Raw genomic sequence first — 19,053 nt, forward strand, 5'->3', positions numbered from 1 at the left:
TCTCGCCGATCTCCCAATATGCGCGCATGAATGCGTGGTATTTATTAAACTAGTGCAGTATTTAGCAATGTCTGGTATCGGGGCTGCGTCTCAATATACGCCCGGGCTTATATATTAATTTTTCCGTTTATAGTTAACAGGCCAATTGAAAAGTCCCCGGTCTACCATAGTAAAACACATTTTTTTTGGCAAAATTCGATTTTATTATTCAATATAGTTGCCTTCGAGGTCGATACAGCGATTATAGCGATCTTCCAACTTTTATATACCATTTTCGTAGTACGATTTGTCTTTCGCTTAGAAATAGGCCTCAGTTTCAGCGATTACTTCTTCATTGGGCTAAATTTCTTTTCAGCGAGCATTCTTTCGAGGTTTGGAAACAGAAAAAAGTCGCTGGAGGCCAGATCTGACGAATACGGAGGATGTAAACGCAATTCGAAGCCCAATTCATGCAATTTTACCATTGTTTTCATTGATTTTTGACACGGCGCATTGTCTTGATGAAACAGCATTTTTTTCAACAAATGGAGCTGTTTTTTAACGATTTCATCCTTTAAACGATTCAATAATGCTATAAAATAATCGCTGTTGATAGTCTGGTTCTTTTCGAGGGTATCAATGAATATTGGACATTCCAGAATATTGCTGCCATAACCTTGCCAGCTGATTGTTGTGTTTTTCCTCGCCTTGGATTCTGTTCATCATGTGCAGTTCACTCAGCTGACTGTCGATTGGACTCCGGAGTGAAATGATGAAGCCATATTTCATCAATTGTCACATATCGATGAAAAAAATCAAGTTTATTGCACTTAAACAGCTTTGCACACAAATATTCGCGAATGATGTGATGTACACGTTCAGATGATATCTTCGCAATGTCTGCTATCTCGATCAACTTCACTTTACGGTCATCCAAAATTGTGAACTTTTTTTATTTTTTCGTCGGTGACAGCCTCTTTTGGGCGTCCACTGCATTCGCCGTCTTCGGTACTCATTTCACCACGTTTAAACTTAACATACCAATCAATGATGGTATGCTTCACTCACAATGCAATATCTCATAAACCAATGGTCGGACTGCTGTCAAATTTTGACACGTATCGTTCGACGATTGGTACTAACTTAAAATCATATGGATTTAATACTAGCACCGCCATTTGTGCATCAGACCGGGACTTTTCAATTGACCTAATATTACCATAATACCCAAGATGGGATAAGTACACATTAAAGTATAGCGGAGTCAAAGAAGAGGAGAGTTGAAGTTTTCTCGATTCCTCAGCTTCACCACCTCATTCTGTAATAAAAAACTGTATTATAAATAACTAGATGAACAACATTATGAATTCATTTTGGGAACAATACGGGGCTGTTGGTTGTCACTGCAGAATGATAGATTAACGTCCCCTTGTTAGGATGCGAAGAAGAAAAAAGAAGGTATTTTGCGCCCATCTTCGCCACTAGACTTGAATTACTTCCATTCAGGCTCGAGAGAGAAAGTGAGAGATTCCATTTATTTCCATTTGTTTCTGATGTTTATTGAGGACGAAAAGGGAGGTGTAGAATAACTGATTATACGTTCTTTGCTCGATATATGTGTCGTGAAAATGAACCGCTGTGCGATCTTGAACAAATACAACTGCTCCAATTTATACGACGGAACATTTTAACGCTATTTCAGGGTTTTTCGCACAAAACATCGCCATGCAATTCTGTTGCCAGGAACTAATGATACTGTTTTTTTTTCGAACTCTGGAACTCCCCAATTGAATTAATGACTTGCTTTCATTATTCAGGTTAGGTTAGGTCAAGATAAGTGAGGTTCTATTGGACATATAACTAAGGAAGGTAGTTTCTTTCAATCTAGGTACGTTTAGTTGTCATGATTCAAGTTAGAAGTTCACGAGTAAGCTGGCAGATCTACCTTGTATGTAGATAACATTCAACTCAATTCTACCTCTTTTGTATTGATTTTTGATAGATTTTTTTTTTCACGAATATTTTGAAATTACATCACTGATTTGCACAAAGTACATATCTTACGATAAACGAAAAGTAACCAAAATATTTTATGTTTTTTTCATACGCGAATTAGTTTGTGAGATATTGTGTTGGGAGTGTAGATACTTTTGTAATTTGAAGAAAGATGGAAAAAAAAGAATTCCGTGTGTTTTTGCAATACGTTTGCCGTATTGCTTTTTGAAAAGAAAAAATACAGTTGAAGCAAAATCTTGGCTTCATGAAGAATTTCCGGGGTCTACACCAGGAAAATCAACAATCATTGATTGGTATCCTAAGTTTAAACGTGGTGAAATGAGCATCGAAGACGGCGAATGCAGTGGAAGCCCAAAAAAAGCTGTCGCCGACAAAAAATCTAAAGAGTTCACATAATAATTTTGAATGACCGTAAAGTTGCTCGAGATAGCAGACATTGTGAAGAAATCATCTGAACATGTAAATCATATCATTTACGAATATTTGTACATCAGAAAGCTGTGTGCAAAGTGGGTGCCGCGCGAGCTCACAATCGATCAAATGTAACAAAGTGTAAATGATTCTGAGCTGTGTTTGAGGCTGTATGCGTGCAATAAACCTGAATTTATGTCGAGATGTGACAATAGATGAACCATGGCTTCATCATTTCAGTTCAGCGTTCATTAAATAGCGTAATTGAATCGTTTAAAGGATAAAGTCGTTAAAAAACGGCCCCATTCGAAGAAAAAAAGGTGTTGTTTCATCGAGATAATGCGCCTTGTCACAAATCAATGAAAACAATGGCAACATTGCATGAATTAGTCTTCGAATTGCTTCTGGATCCTTCGTATTCACCAGATCTGCCCCCCAGCGAATTTTCCTATTCTTAGACCTCGAAAGAATGCTCGCTGAAAAGAAATTTGGCGACAATAAAGAAGTAATGGCCGAAACTGAGGCCTATTTTGAAGTGAAATACAAATCGTACTACAAAAATGGTATCGAAAAGTTGGAAGATTGCTATAATCGCTGTATAGGCAACTATGTTGAATAATAAATTCGAATTTTGCCCAAAAAATGTGTTTCACTATGGTATACCAGGGACTTTTCAATTGACCTGTTAATTTATGCCACGCAGCATAGATTAATCTTTTAATAATTATTTTTTTCCAGATTCCACAAATCAGTTATGCTTCAACAAGCACTGAATTGTCAGATAAAACCAGATTCGAGTACTTCAGCAGAGTTGTGCCTCCAGACAATTTCCAGGCACAAGCTATGGTTGAAATTGTAAAGGAACTTGGCTGGAAGTACGTGTCCACAGTAGCAGTGGAAGGAGACTATGGTGAACGTGTAAGTATATCTTTGACTTATCCTTTGCGATGAAATATTTCAAATTCCACAAGACTATACAGCTGTATCATAACATGAACAAACACTAATTCTGAAAGATATAGAAATTTTTTTCATTAGTTTTCAAGGTCATATTCACAAATATGACGACGCATAAGGGATTAATCAATATGTTTCATCCATTCAGCATTTTTTTAATAATTTTCTTGGTCAAGGTCACTTTCACACTAAAGGCAACGCATGAAGGGATAATCAATATGCTGTATTCATTCAGCATTTTTTTTTATCAATTTTCAAGGTCAAGTTCATTATCACAACTATGGCGACCCATAAAGGAATAATCAATATGCTATATCCATTCACCCTTTTTTTAATTAATTTTCAAGGTCAAGTTCATTATCACAAATATGGCGACGCATGAAGGAATAATCAATATGCTGTTTACATTCCACATTTTTTCTTATCAATTTTCAAGGTCAAGTTCATTATCAAAAGTATATCGACGCATAAAGGGAAAATCAATATGCTCTCTCCACTCAACATTTTCTTGATTAATTTTCAAGGTCAGGTCAAGTTCATTAACAAGTATAGCGATGCATAAAGGTATAATCAATATGCTTTATCCATTCGGCATTTTTTGAATTAATTTTCAAGGTCAAGTTCATTATCACCAGTATGGTGACGCATAAAGGGATAATCAATATGCTTCACCATTTCGCATTTTTTTAATAGTTTTCTTGGTCAAGGTCACTTTCACACTGAAGGCGACGCATGAAGGGATAATCAATATGCTGTATTCATTCAGCATTTTTTTTGACAATTTTCAAGGTCAAGTTCATTATCACAACTATGGCGACCCATGAAGGAATAATCAATATGCTATATCCATTCACCTTTTTTTGATTGATTTTCAAGGTCAAGTTCAATATCACAAGTATGGTGACGCATGAAAGGAAAATCAATATGCTGTATCCATTCAGCATTTTTTTAATTAATTTTCAAGGTCAAGTTCATTATCTCAAGTATGTCGACGTATAAAGGGATAATCAATTTGCTGTATCCATTCAACATTTTGATAATAAATTTTCAAGGTCAAGTTCATTATCACAAATATGGCGACGCATGAAGGAATAATCAATATGCTATATCCATTCACCTTTTTGTTAATTAATTTTCAAGGTCAAGTTCATTATCACAAATATGGCGACGCATGAAGGAATAATCAATATGCTGTATACATTCCGCATTTTTTTCATCAATTTTCAAGGTCAAGTTCATTATCACAACTATGGCGACCCATAAAGGAATAATCAATACGCTATATCCATTCACCCTTTTTTCAATTAATTTTCAAGGTCAAGTTCATTATCACAAATATGGCGACGCATGAAGGAATAATCAATATACTGTTTACATTCCGCATTTTTTCTTATCAATTTTCAAGGTCAAGTTCATTATCACAAGTATATAGACGCATAAAGGGAAAATCAATATGCTCTCTCCATTCAACATTTTCTTGCTTAATTTTCAAGGTCAGGTCAAGTTCATTGACAAGTATAGCGACGCATAAAGGTTTAATTAATATGCTTTATCCATTCAGCATATTTTGAATTAATTTTCAAGGTCAAGTTCATTATCACCAGTATATGGACGCATAAAGGGATAATCAATATGCTATATCCATTCAGCATTTTTTCGAATAACTTTCACGGTCAAGTTCATTACCACAAGTATGTCGAAACATAAATGGATAATCAATATGCTGTATTCATTCAACATTTTTTTATTAATTTTCAAGGTCAAGTTCATCATAACAAGTATTGCGACGCATAAAGGTGAAATCAATATGCTGTATCTATTCAGCATTTTTTTAATTAATTTTCAAGGTCAAGTTCATTATCACCAGTATGGTGACGCATAAAGGAATAATGAATATGCTGTATCCATTTCGCATTTTTTTAATAGTTTTCTTGGTCAAGGTCACTTTCACACTGAAGGCGACGCATGAAAGGATAATCAATATGCTGTATTCATTCAGCATTTTTTTTATCAATTTTCAAGGTCAAGTTCATTATCACAACTATGGCGACCCATAAAGGAATAATCAATATGCTATATCCATTCACCTTTTCTTGATTAATTTTCAAGGTCAAGTTCATTATCACAAGTATGATGACGCATGAAAGGAAAATCAATATGCTGTATCCATTCAGCATTTTTTTTATTAATTTTCAAGGTCAAGTTCATTATCTCAAGTATGTCGACGTATAAAGGGATAATCAATTTGCTGTATCCATTCAACATTTTGTTAATTAATTTTCAAGGTCAAGTTCATTATCACAAATATGGCGACGCATGAAGGAATAATCAATATGCTATATCCATTCACCTTTTTTTAATTAATTTTCAAGGTCAAGTTCATTATCACAAGTATGGCGACGCATGAAAGGAAAATCAATATGCTGTATTCATTCAGCATTTTTTTTATTAATTTTCAAGGTCAAGTTCATTATCACAATTTTGGCGACGTATGAAGGGATAATCAATATTATGTATCCATTCAACATTTTGTTAATTAATTTTCAAGGTCAAGTTCATTATCACAAATATGGCGACGCATGAAGGAATAATCAATATGCTGTATACATTCCGCATTTTTTTTATCAATTTTCAAGGTCAAGTTCATTATCACAACTATGGCGACCCATGAAGGAATAATCAATATGCTATATCCATTCACCTTTTTTTTCATTAATGTTCAAGGTCAAGTTCATTATCACAAGTATGGTGACGCATGAAAGGAAAATCAATATGCTGTATCCATTCAGCATTTTTTTAATTAATTCTCAAGGTCAAGTTCATTATCTCAAATATGTCGACGTATAAAGGGATAATCAATATGCTGTATCCATTCAACATTTTGTTAATTAATTTTCAAGGTCAAGTTCATTATCACAAATATGGCGACGCATGAAGGAATAATCAATATGCTATATCCATTCACCTTTTTTTTAATCAATTTTCAAGGTCAAGTTCATTATCACAAGTATGGCGACGCATGAAAGGAAAATCAATATGCTGTATTAATTCAGCATTTTTTTATTAATTTTCAAGGTCAAGTACATTATCACAATTTTGGTGACGTATGAAGGGATAATCAATATGCTGTATCCATTCAACATTTTGTTAATTAATTTTCAAGGTCAAGTTTATTATCACAAATATGGCGACGCATGAAGGAATAATCAATATGCTGTATACATTCCGCATTTTTTTTTTTTTTTTTTTTTTTTTTTTTATCAATTTTCAAGGTCATTCGCGTTACAGCTGTGCTAGAGAGTACACGTGTGCATCAACGAGTTCAATTATCTCTCCAACACTCATCTGTTTCAACGTATGTAAACAAATTATTTTTATTCATAAAATTAGGTGAAAAATTATTTCACTGAAATTGTTAAAATACAATAAAGTTGTCCCCCGGACAACTAAAAAATAAAATATGAGCCAATCTCAGCCTACAGCAGGAACGAAAAAAATGGACCATTCTTGGCAAACAGTCAAAAAACGAAAACGTTCATGCATCTCACCAGAGATTATCGAAAATCCGTCAACCAGTACGCAAAATAGATTTCAGTATCTCAACAATGATTCAAATGATATGAATACAGCCGAAACATCTGAAGGAATCTCCAAACCACCACCAATTTTTATACATGGTGTCACAAATTATTATGAAATGAATAAAATACTATCTAGTGCCATAGCCAACGAACAGTACTATTCAAAAACTCTGTCTAACAACATCGTTAAGATAAATGTAAACGTGCCGGAAACATACAGAAGTTTAGTTCGATTTTTAAAAGAGCAAGATATTATATATCACACATACCAAGTCAAGCAGGACAGAGCTTATAGAATTGTTATCCGACATTTACATTCCACCGTACCCACTGATGAAATCAAACAGGAAATTGAAAAAACAGGCCACAAAGTTAGAAATATTATGAATATTAGAGACAGAATATCGAAACTACCGCTTCCCTTATTCTATGTAGATCTAGAGCCCAAAGACAATAACAAAGATATTTACAAATTACAATACATATCAAACATGAAAATAACTATAGAACCACCAAGGAAAAAAAGAGAGATTATACAGTGTACCCGATGCCAAGAATATGGACATTCAAAAAGCTACTGCAATAGGCCATTTATGTGTGTCAAATGTGGCAACCAACATGACTCTAAGACATGTGCAAAACCGAGAACAACTCCAGCTAAATGTGCATTATGTGAAGGTGATCATCCAGCGAATTATAAAGGATGCCAAGTATACAAACTTCTATCTAAACCGAAGAACCAAAATCCCAAGACAACACAACAGTTGAGGAAAGAAACAAATCAAGAATGTAATCACACATACGATCAGCAAACCTACATTCCATATACACAAACGGCAACAGGAAGAACATATTCTCAAGTACTGCAAAAACAAAAAGAACAGCCTATTATGCAGAGCACCGAATCGGAATCCATGAAATCAATGATGGAAAGCTTTCTATCAGACCTCAAATACATGATTTCTCAGATGATGAATCAAAATCAGACCATACTCAATCTTTTAACAACTCTTGTGAACTTAAAAAATGGCTAAGTTAATTAGAATAGCTTCCTGGAACGCAAATGGCCTTCCAAATCATAAATATGAATTACTTACATTCATAAACACATACAATATAGACATAATGTTGATATCAGAAACTCACTTCACCGAAAAGACCGTTTTTCAATTACCTAAGTTTAAAACATACTCAACGGAACACCCTGATGGTCGAGCACATGGAGGCTCAGCAATACTTATTCGGGAAAGTATCAAGCACCATACCCTCAATAACTACGTAACTAAGGAGATACAGGCATCAAACATTAGAGTATTTACAGAAACGTGGAGCTTCGACATATCTGCCATATATTCACCACCTCGACATAACATATCAGAGATTCAATATAAGACATTTTTCCAAAACTTTGAAAACCGGTTTTTAGTTGGAGGAGATTGGAATGCAAAACATTTTCACTGGGGATCAAGACTGATTAATCCAAAAGGACGCAACCTAATAAAAATTATTATGGACAAAAACTATGAAGTAATTTCATCAGGCACACCAACTTACTGGCCAACTGACCCAAACAAAATTCCTGATATATTAGATTTCTTTGTTTCAAATGGTATCAGCAATAATTATATCAATGTAGAACCAACTTCAGACCTATCATCGGATCATTCACCCATCTTGTTAACGATCAGTACATCAGCAAAATTTAAGGACAATAAGCCTACACTCGTAACGGGCAAAACAAATTGGGAAATGTTCAAGTCAATATTAACTAGAGACATCACACTAGATATCAACCTACAACAACCAGAACATTTGGAAGCTGCTTCAAATTATGTAACAGAAATGATCCAGAAAGCGGCCTGGGAAAGTACACCGCCTACGACAAGAAAAAATACTTTCGAAGCAGAAATACCTGCAGAAATCAGAGAATTATTGAAAGAGAAAAGGAGAGCGAGAAAGAGATGGCAAAGATCCCGTAATCCCATCGACAAAACTATATGCAATCAGTACTCTAGAAAACTTCATAAAATACTCCAGGAACATTTTAACTCAAAATTTGAAAATCATCTCCAGCAGATTGATGATAACAACGATTATAACATCTGGAAGGCTACAAAGAAGCTTAAGAGACCCACAATAAGAAAACCGCCTATCAAAACACTGAACGGTGATTGGGCAAAGTCAGATGAGGAAAAAGCGAACACTTTTGCTGCACATCTTCATCAAGTTTTCTCCCCAGATCATCCACAATCGAGCAATATTGAAGAAGAAATAGAAGCATTTTTGGATGTTGCCTGCCAAATGTCTCTTCCCATCAAACCATTTATCTCTAGAGAAGTATGGCAAGAAATAAAAAAACTGAAAAACAAAAAAGCACCAGGATACGATCTTATTACTGCAGAAATTTTGAAAAAACTGCCGAAAGAAGTAATATCTCTCCTTACAAAAATTTTCAACAGAATGATGAGCCTATCATATTTTCCCACTATATGGAAATATGCTGAAATAATTATGATACATAAAGTGAATAAACCCGAAAATGATGTGAAATCTTATAGACCCATAAGTCTGTTACCTGTAATTGGAAAACTATTCGAAAAACTAATACTGAAACGACTGAAAAGTGACATAAACTTGCATGACATAATACCAGACCACCAACTACGATTCAGACAAAACCATTCAACAACACATCAAATTCATCGCATAGTTAACACCATTTCCACTAGTATCGAAGAAAACAAATTCTGCTCAGCTGTATTTTTAGACTCGTCTCAGGCATTCGATAAGGTGTGGCATAAAGGTCTCCTATATAAACTGAAGAAGCTACTTCCACAACCATACTTCGTTATGTTTAAATCCTATTTAACTAATAGACATTTTGCGGTCAAATACGAAGGAGCGATATCACCTACACTTCAAATCAGATCAGGAGTTCCTCAAGGAAGCATACTTGGACCAGTCCTATACCTCATTTACACATCTGACTTACCAACACATCCCAACAGCACGATAGCTACCTATGCAGATGATGTAGCAGTACTGTCAACTCACGAGAATGCTGAAACAGCTTCGGAATATCTTCAGCTACTCCTGAATCAACTAGAAGGTTGGTATCGAAAATGGCGTCTCAAAATAAATGAAACTAAATCAGTACATGTTACATTTACTAACAAAAGAAGCCTATGTCCTCCGGTCAAAATAAACAACAAACAAATTCCAATCAGTACTGAGGCGAAATATCTTGGCATACATCTAGACCAACGTCTGAACTGGAGGAAACATATTCAAGCAAAGAAACAACAGATCAATCTGAAAATCCGCAGCATGTACTGGCTCATAGGTAGGAAGTCAAAATTATCCCTTAAGAATAAATTACTAATATATAAGGCAATAATCAAACCAATTTGGACCTACGGCATTCAATTTTGGGGATGCGCAAAACCATCAAACAAAAACATCATTCAAAGAACTCAATCAAAAATACTTCGCACTTTAACAGACGCACCTTGGTACGTCTCCAATCTCACCATCCACAATGATCTGGGAATACCATTCATCGAAGAAGAAATCAGAAAGCGTTTCAACAAATATCAGCAGAACCTACAGGGCCACGAAAACAACCTAATAAATCAGCTAGTTGAAAGTCCATTCAATATCAGAAGATTGAAGAGAACCTGGCCAGTTGACTTGAATTGAAGAATAATGAAGGAGTATTAATATTTAATATCCTCTACATGTCTATAACATTCATCATGTTTGCTTAATACTTCACAGAAGTAGATTGTAAACCTCAATAAAAAGTGAAAAAAAAAAAAAAAAAAAAAAAAATTTCAAGGTCAAGTTCATTATCACAAGTATATCGACGCATAAAGGGAAAATCAATATGCTCTATCCATTCAATATTTTCTTGATTCATTTTCAAGGTCAGGTCAAGTTCATTAACAAGTATAAGGACGCATAAAGGTATAATCAATATGCTGTATCCATTCTGCATTTTTTTAATTGATTTTCATGGTCAAGTTTATTATCACAAGTATGGCGACGCATAATGGATTAATCAATATGCTATATCCATTCAGCATTTTTTCGAGTAATTTTCACGGTCAAGTTCATTACCACAAGTATGTCGATGCATAAATGGATAATCAATATGGTGTATTCATTCAACATTTTTTCATTAATTTTCAAGGTCAAGTTCATTATCTCAAGTATGTCGACGTATAAAGGGATAATCAATATGCTGTATTCATTCAGCATTTTTTTCATTAATTTTCAGGGTCAAGTTCATTATCACAAATATGGCGACGCATGAAGGAATGATCAATTTGCTGTATACATTCCGCATTTTTTTTATCAATTTTCAAGGTCAAGTTCATTATCACAAGTATATCGACGCATAAAGGGAAAATCAATATGCTCTATCCATTCAACATTTTCTTGATTAATTTTCAAGGTCAGGTCAAGTTCATTACCACAAGTATGTCGACGCATAAATGGATAATCAATATGCTGTATTCATTCAACATTTTTTTTATTAATTTTCAACGTCAAGTTCATTATAACAAGTATGGCGACGCATAAAGGTAAAATCAATATGATGTATCTATTGAGTTTTTTTTAATTAATTTTCACGTTAAGTTCATTATCCCAAGTATGGCGACGCATAAAGGGATAATTAATATGCTGTAATAATTTAGCATTTTTTTTATTAATTTTCAAGGTCAAGTTCATTATCACAACTATGGCGACGCATAAAGGGATAATCAATATGCTGTATCCATTCCGCATTTTTTTTATTAATTTTCAAGGTCAAGTTCATTATCACAAGTATGGCGACGCATAAAGGTAAAATCAATATGCTGTATCTATTCATTATTTTTTTAATTTATTTTCAAGGTCAAGTTCATTATCACCAGTATGTTGACGCATAAAGGGATAATCAATATGCTGTATCCATTTCGCATTTTTTTGATAATTTTCTTGGTCAAAGTCACTTTCACACTAAAGGCGACGCATGAAGGGATAATCAATATGCTGTATTCATTCAGCATTTTTTTTTATCAATTTTCAAGGTCAAGTTCATCATCACAACTATGGCGACCCATAAAGGAATAATCAATATGCTATATCCATTCACCCTTTTTTTAATTAATTTTCAAGGTCAAGTTCATTATCACAAGTATGGCGACGCATGAAAGGAAAATCAATATGTTGTATCCATTCAGCATTTTTTTGATTAATTTTCAAGGTCAAGTTCATTATCTCAAGTATGTCGACGTATAAAGGGATAATCAATATGCTGTATTCATTCAGCATTTTTTTTTATTAATTTTCAGGGTCAAGTTCATTATCACAAGTTTGGCGACGTATGAAGGGATAATTAATATGCTGTATACATTCCGCATTTTTTTTATCAATTTTCAAGGTCAAGTTCATTATCACAAGTATATCGACGCATGAAGGGATAATCAATATGTTGTATCCATTCAACATTTTCTTGATTAATTTTCAAGGTCAGGTCAAGTTCATTAACAAGTATAGCGACGCATAAAGGTATAATCAATATGCTGTATCCATTCAGCATTTTTTTAATTAATTTTCAAGGTCAAGTTCATTATCACAAGTATGGCGACGCATAAAAGGATAATCAATATGCTGTATCCATTCCACATTTTTTTATTGATTTTCAAGGTCAAGTTCATTATCACAAGTATGGCGACGCATAAAAGAATAATCAATATGCAATATCCATTCAGCACTTTTTTCATTGATTGTCAAGGTCAAATTCACGGTTACACTTATGGCGACGCATGAAGGGATAATCAATATGTTGTATCCTTTCAGCGTTTCTTCAATTAGTTTTTAAGGTCAAGTTCAACAAGTCTTTCCAATTAGTTCACTCTTCAATTTAATTTTTGAGGAGCTGAATGTGAGGAAAATTTGTTTTCAGTTTTCAAGGTCACTTATTGTAATTCTTTCAATAATCTAATTGGTCAATTTTTCACTTTTTCGTCCTTGTACTGGGACCAATGACAAATCAATAATTATTTTTCCATTCGCTAATTTAATCTCATGTATTTCTGAATTAATTGCCTATGATATAATAATTCAACCCCATTTATCGTTGAATGCAGGATGTGGTATTCTGAACCCGACAAGTACTTGGAGCTGCTAGTTTTAATTATATCCTATATTTTTGATTTATGGGAAAGGAAGAAGATAATCAGCAAATGGCATTAGAGTTTGAACCTAAGGCTACCCCCTAAAGTAGGAAATAGATTATATTTCCATTTCTGACACCGAGTGTTGGAAAGTGAAGACTTAATTTGATATCAAGTAATAAACTGCATCAATGCAACGTAATAAATCCATTTCTCAAGAAAAGTTCAACAACCTCGTGTGTAGTATGCAAAGAAGATGTCAAGCTATTATTGATCCCCATGGATGCCATACATTGTATTGATATTCTTGAAATGTTTGGATTCTCTGAGAATAAAATATGGTTATTTAACTCGATTTTTCTCAACCACCCTGTATACGCGCAGACCTACAGGATGAAATTAATTTTATTTCCTGCAACTTGAAATCATATTAATAAGAATCTTCATCACAAAAATCTCATTTAAATTATATTTTTTTGCAATTTAAGTCAATATCCCTGACTCATGTGGAGCAGTTTATTAGGAAATGCAGTAAATCCATTCATTCCATCGGATCAAATTTCATTCCATTCAGTTTTGCTGTGATGAAGTCACGATTTACATTGAAGTTGGAATGAATTGCCCCAAGGTTAACTTGGTGGCTTTGTGTGTTTTTCGAGGACGTCAATAAATGAAGAGCTGGATTATTCTTTGTGAGAGACGGCCTAATCTGCTATGAATTTAATAAGATGCATAAAGGAAACTTTGTGAAGAAGCTTCAAGTGTAACCGAAGGAACCAGGTCAAGTCAGTTACGTTGATACTCCATTTCGATTCAAATGTGAAGGATCACGGTCTTGTTTTATTGGATTTTTCCACTTCTGTAAATGTAAATATAATTGCATATATTTTCATGGTTTCCTGGAACAAATGATTGCAGTATGAGTATATCTAATATGTTTTCAGATGAAATATATCCCATTATACTAATGATAGAAATGATATTTTTTCTTATTTTTCCTTTCGTTCCATCATTTTGATAGCTTGATATGAGTTGTGATCGAACAACTAGAGCGAAATTCAAAAAAGGTTGGAATTCTATTCACATCTTCACTGGGTTGTAGTCAACTAGTCTTCAAGCTCGTCATTTGGATGTCTTTCGAAAATCTACTTGGACTTTCCCGTTAGAACATCTGTGAAAGACTCTGGGGACATGTAGGTTTCCTACGAACGACGTCATATATATTTAAGGTCTTAACAGTTTATTTTATTTCCCTTGTATCTTTTTATATGGCGTTTGGCTGCTTAGACCCTTGCTGTCTCTTGCTAATTGGTGTATGACTTCTTAGTTTAGTGTGACGTCATTCTGGTGATATCAGAATCTTGTATTCTTTGTGCTGCTAGGTCTCCTTTCAATTTTTTCCCAAAATAATTATATCTCTCTAAGAATTCTCATCTTCTTTCAGTATCTCCTTGAGAGGACCACACATATTCAATCCTTGAGTATATGTTTCATTGAAAGTATCTCATTACATTTTTGGCATCTTGGTTTGTTCTACGTTTCTTATGGTCTAAGTCTCATATACTCTTGATCTCTTCAATTTTAAATTGCTTCTATTCCACTTTATCTGTCATTCTTGTACTTGTTGTTTTTGAGAAAATTTTCCAAATCATTGTGGTCTATCAGGATTTATCTTGTACCCTTGTGGTCACCTGCTCTGCAGCTTGATCAAAAACCTCATTCTCCGGAATCATCACATTCTTATGAAGTTTCTAGGGTGATTCTGATGTCTTCTCTTCGTGTCGTCGTTCTCGTGCATCTTATATCCTTTACTGACATCGCCTTCGATATTTCCATTCAGTTTAATATCCTTTTGAGGGTAACTAGGCGGATAAACATTACTCGTGGATGAAATGATGAAATTTAACTGAAAGTTAGAAAATTCTTCTGTAGTTTTCAATTAGATATCCATAAACCTCTTGTTGTCATAAGCAATACAGACATACAGTTGTTACTGTTATTTTGACTAAAATCGTAAACCTTTCTGACTGTCATTTCGGGAACACTCCCAGCGTAGTTTTAAGCAAATAACGTTTTGCAAGCTTCAGTTGTGTTTCCAGGATGTACCTGATGGATGCTGTGATGAGCAACCTATTTCACACTGGACTGAACCCACTTTCAGTGAAAGTTGATATCCACTAGTACAAATTAGATTATTATTATTATTATTTGAACTGGGGTCGTTTTGCTTCGGTGAGCCTTCCGGGAACTGCGACCATGCAGATCTTTTGTTCACTACCCTACTCATTCATAGAAACCCAGGGAGGTCGTCAACAACGTTAATAAAATTGACAACCTCCCTAGGGGCCTTGGCCATTACCTCTCTGGTATCCAGGACCGGCTTGCCCATGTGAATGGTTCTTAGGCCAGCCAGCTCTGGACACTTGCATATCAAGTGTTCAGAAGTTTCTACTTCCGATCCACAGAGCCTGCAAATCTCGTCTGCTGACTTACCCATACGGTACAAATGATGTTTGTACCGACAGTGCCCCGTCAGCAGTCCCACCATCACCCGAAGCTCCGCTCGTGACAGCTTCAGGAGTTTTCTGGTGTAAGTAGGTGAAATCTTCACGAATTTCTTTGCCTGAGCAAGTCTAGGAGTGTTAGTCCAGTGGATTGTCCTACTGTTCAACTCCCATAGCTGGACCGCAGCCTTGTATAGTACAAATTAGATTCGAGATGGAATCGCGTTAGATGGAATAGATACAAGCTACGGTATAGCGAAATGCATCACGTGGTAATTTTCGATTAAGTTTGGATCAGCTGCAAAAAATTAAATCGAAAATATCCTTGAAATCTGTTGTTGGTGGAAACTCAATCATTCAAACAAATATGTTGTAACGATATTTTATTATTTCATGAAGAAAAGGGTCACTTTTCATGGTGAGCCTATATTTACCCGCCGAATGTAGTGAGGTGGGTAATTGATGGCGAGTCATCAAAAGTAACTACTCCGAATAAAATATGCTATTTTTTTCAAGTTTTTTGAAATTCATAAAAATAAATGCAACTTTGAATAAGATTTATATTAACGCTCGTTATAATTGGTTGATCAATGAAAAGTTAACCTAGTTGCGGTTGTCATACCATTCTAGGAAAAGTAGAACTTTTAGATGCACTTTTCCGTCGAAATATTACGCTGTTATTGTACGTTTGAAAAGAAAACATGTTCATTTAGTTTATGATAGGCTTACCGAAGAGTTCCTGATACAGAATGAAATGGAAGTATTTCCATTTATGAATATATCCAAAGATAATTAAATGAAACCCGAAAATTATTTTTGGCCATTTTTTTAAACGTAATCTGAATATGTGAATTCACTATGACGCTTCTTACTGAAAGATGATCAACTGTTATTACATTAGTTATTTTTTCCAGGGTATTGCTTCCTTCTTATCACATTCATCAGAAGCCAATATCTGCATAGCTGTTACCGAAAAAATCCAAAGAAACTCTAGTCCAAAAGACTTCGACAGAATCATCGAGAAACTATTACAGAAACAAGCCAGAGCTGTTATACTCTTCGTTGATGAAGACAACACTCGGTATGTTGAAATTTTTGACTTCATAACTTTTTGTTCAGTTCATAATTCGTTATTTCTCACTATATCAAAGAAAAAAATTCAAACATTTTATTCTGGGTTTGACAAAATGATCATGAAGCTGTAAATAAATCTATATGAACAATGTTATAAAATGCGGAAACTTTTCAACTACTCCGACTAGTTGATCATGATGAAAGCTGAGATCTGATTCTGTGCTTTATGATAAACGGCAGTTTTCATATCAAAGTTTTCTTGTTCGCCAAATTCAGAGATGTTAATAAATCCAAAAGTGAGATAAAGTTTGTAAACTTAAGTTAACGTAGCTTTATTCTGAGAGAAGAGAACAGCAGGTGTTGCACAGTGTTATCGTAAGAGGAGAAAGGATAGATTATCTTTGCTGATGTTGGCGGCAAGTAAGGTCTTGAATGTTTGAAAGCTATCGAAGAAAGTTGTAGAACCTTCCATGAACTTTTGATATTACAAATATCAGGTGATATCCTCAACTACTTCGATTGTGTAATCTACCAATTGCTTCAAGGAAAATAAAGAGATTCATTCAAAACGATTATGAAAACTAGATTATCTTCATCTTCATAATAAATATAATTCCATTCAATCAACAATTTCACAATCTTTTCAAGTAATCATTCAATTTAGGGATCATCCATGTAATTAAATTACCTCCCTCCATTCTTATCAGATTGCCATGGAATTAACATTCACAAGAGCATAATAGCACTAGTATGATCAAATTGTCAACATGGTTAATCCCCTCTAAATGAATTCCTTGACAGATACAATCTTTGGTGGTGAGGCTGCATAGAAGCAGGCATTTGAGCTCAAATAATGGTGTTTCGGTCGAATCTGATGTTCATTTCATGAATGAAGTAGATGGCTTAATTGAAAAATTAGGAAAGATTAATTTGAAAATTACCTTCGAGAAGCTAATCTTCCAGCAAAAGGAGATGATTCTTTGACAGGTTTAGATTAAGAATAATTTGAGAGTTGGGGAATCTACATATTTATAGTCTTACTATGTGGACTTCTTCTTTTGCCTACCACTAGATGTTCTATTCAAATTGACATAGCACTCAGTTTTTGAATTATTTTTCAGAATCAAAAAAATCTACAAATTATAGATAATGCCAAGCACATTGCTGGAGGCAAACATCCGCTGTATTCGTTATTGCATCATATACTCAATTAAAATTCAAAATATAATGATTAAACTCTAATGGGAAAAGTTTCAATGTGAAAGTTATTCCATTGATGAATCACACATAATGTGTCCTGTTAATAAATCTGTCATGAATGATTTTTAGCGTAAATATCATACTCAAGCCCTTTTCCGATTTAATTAAAAAAAACAATATTTACTTTTCCCCAATTCCAACCATATCCAATTTATGAATATAAAATGAGAATTATTATCTCTTCAACCGGGAGTGATTATGTTATCCTATTTTCCATTTATTGTTTGGCCTCATGGGACACCAAAATATATAGAAATAGTTTATCGCTTTTAACACTTCTGGAATGCAAGCAAGCTGGGCAAATATCATTTGGTAGTAGTAGGTATATTTCAACCTTCAACATCAATTCAGTTTTTCATCATTTCAAATGAAAATGATTAGAAAACTGTTTGAATTGATTTTGTTGCTCAGGTTTGGGGATGGGATTGTGTTCAGTACAGAGTCGCTCGACAACGTGTGCGCCATCATTAAAAACCTTGGAAGCCTATCCAACATTCTTGAAAGAATTTAAATTCAATTGAATCATCCTCGAGAGCCTGAACCATTCAATCTATCAATATCTGGTGTGTTGACTATAAAAAATGAAGATCCAGCTACTGAACCTTGGGGAACTCCAGAAATAACTTCAGCAGCATAAGACATTAGACCATTAAAGGTTATTAGCAGATTAATATGAGTTGAATGAGATCTTATCGTCGAGGCACTGGCTAATACTTATAAGCGTCTATGATGTCAACGATTACTGATGCATGAACAGTCAATGTGCTAATATTTCACCTGAATGCATAATATATGTAGAAAATTGTACGTTTGACTATATAGAATTTTTGCGAAAATTTTCGAGAATAATGGTAGATTGCTTATAATTCTGACATCAGAAAATTTTTGGACTAAGTTTTCACAAAGCAATAAATAGAAAATTTAGTGGAATTCAAAACCACATACCTATTGATGAGATGGACATTATAGCTCATATTAAAAGGTCTACGGTATTGAATCATCCCCACATCATTTAATCCAGCAGCATTACTCAATATGAAAAATAAAATAATTATTATAATGACATTACCGAAATGTGACGAAAAATATCAACTTGAATTAGGATCA

General features: G+C 34.3%; 1 protein-coding gene across 1 annotated transcript in view; it reads left to right on the forward strand.

The window, feature by feature from the left end:
- The first annotated feature begins 3,148 nt into the window (after positions 1-3,148).
- LOC123686089 (metabotropic glutamate receptor 7-like) overlaps positions 3,149-19,053 on the forward strand; it is a 66,515-nt gene continuing 50,610 nt past the window's right edge. The window contains exons 1-2 of the mRNA XM_045626068.1: positions 3,149-3,324; positions 16,527-16,693. Coding sequence (XP_045482024.1) covers positions 3,250-3,324; positions 16,527-16,693 — 242 coding nt within the window. The 5' untranslated portion in view covers positions 3,149-3,249. The remainder of the gene's footprint in view (positions 3,325-16,526; positions 16,694-19,053) is intronic.

This window comes from Harmonia axyridis, chromosome X, assembly GCF_914767665.1.
Source record: "Harmonia axyridis chromosome X, icHarAxyr1.1, whole genome shotgun sequence".
Taxonomy (NCBI): domain Eukaryota; kingdom Metazoa; phylum Arthropoda; class Insecta; order Coleoptera; family Coccinellidae; genus Harmonia; species Harmonia axyridis.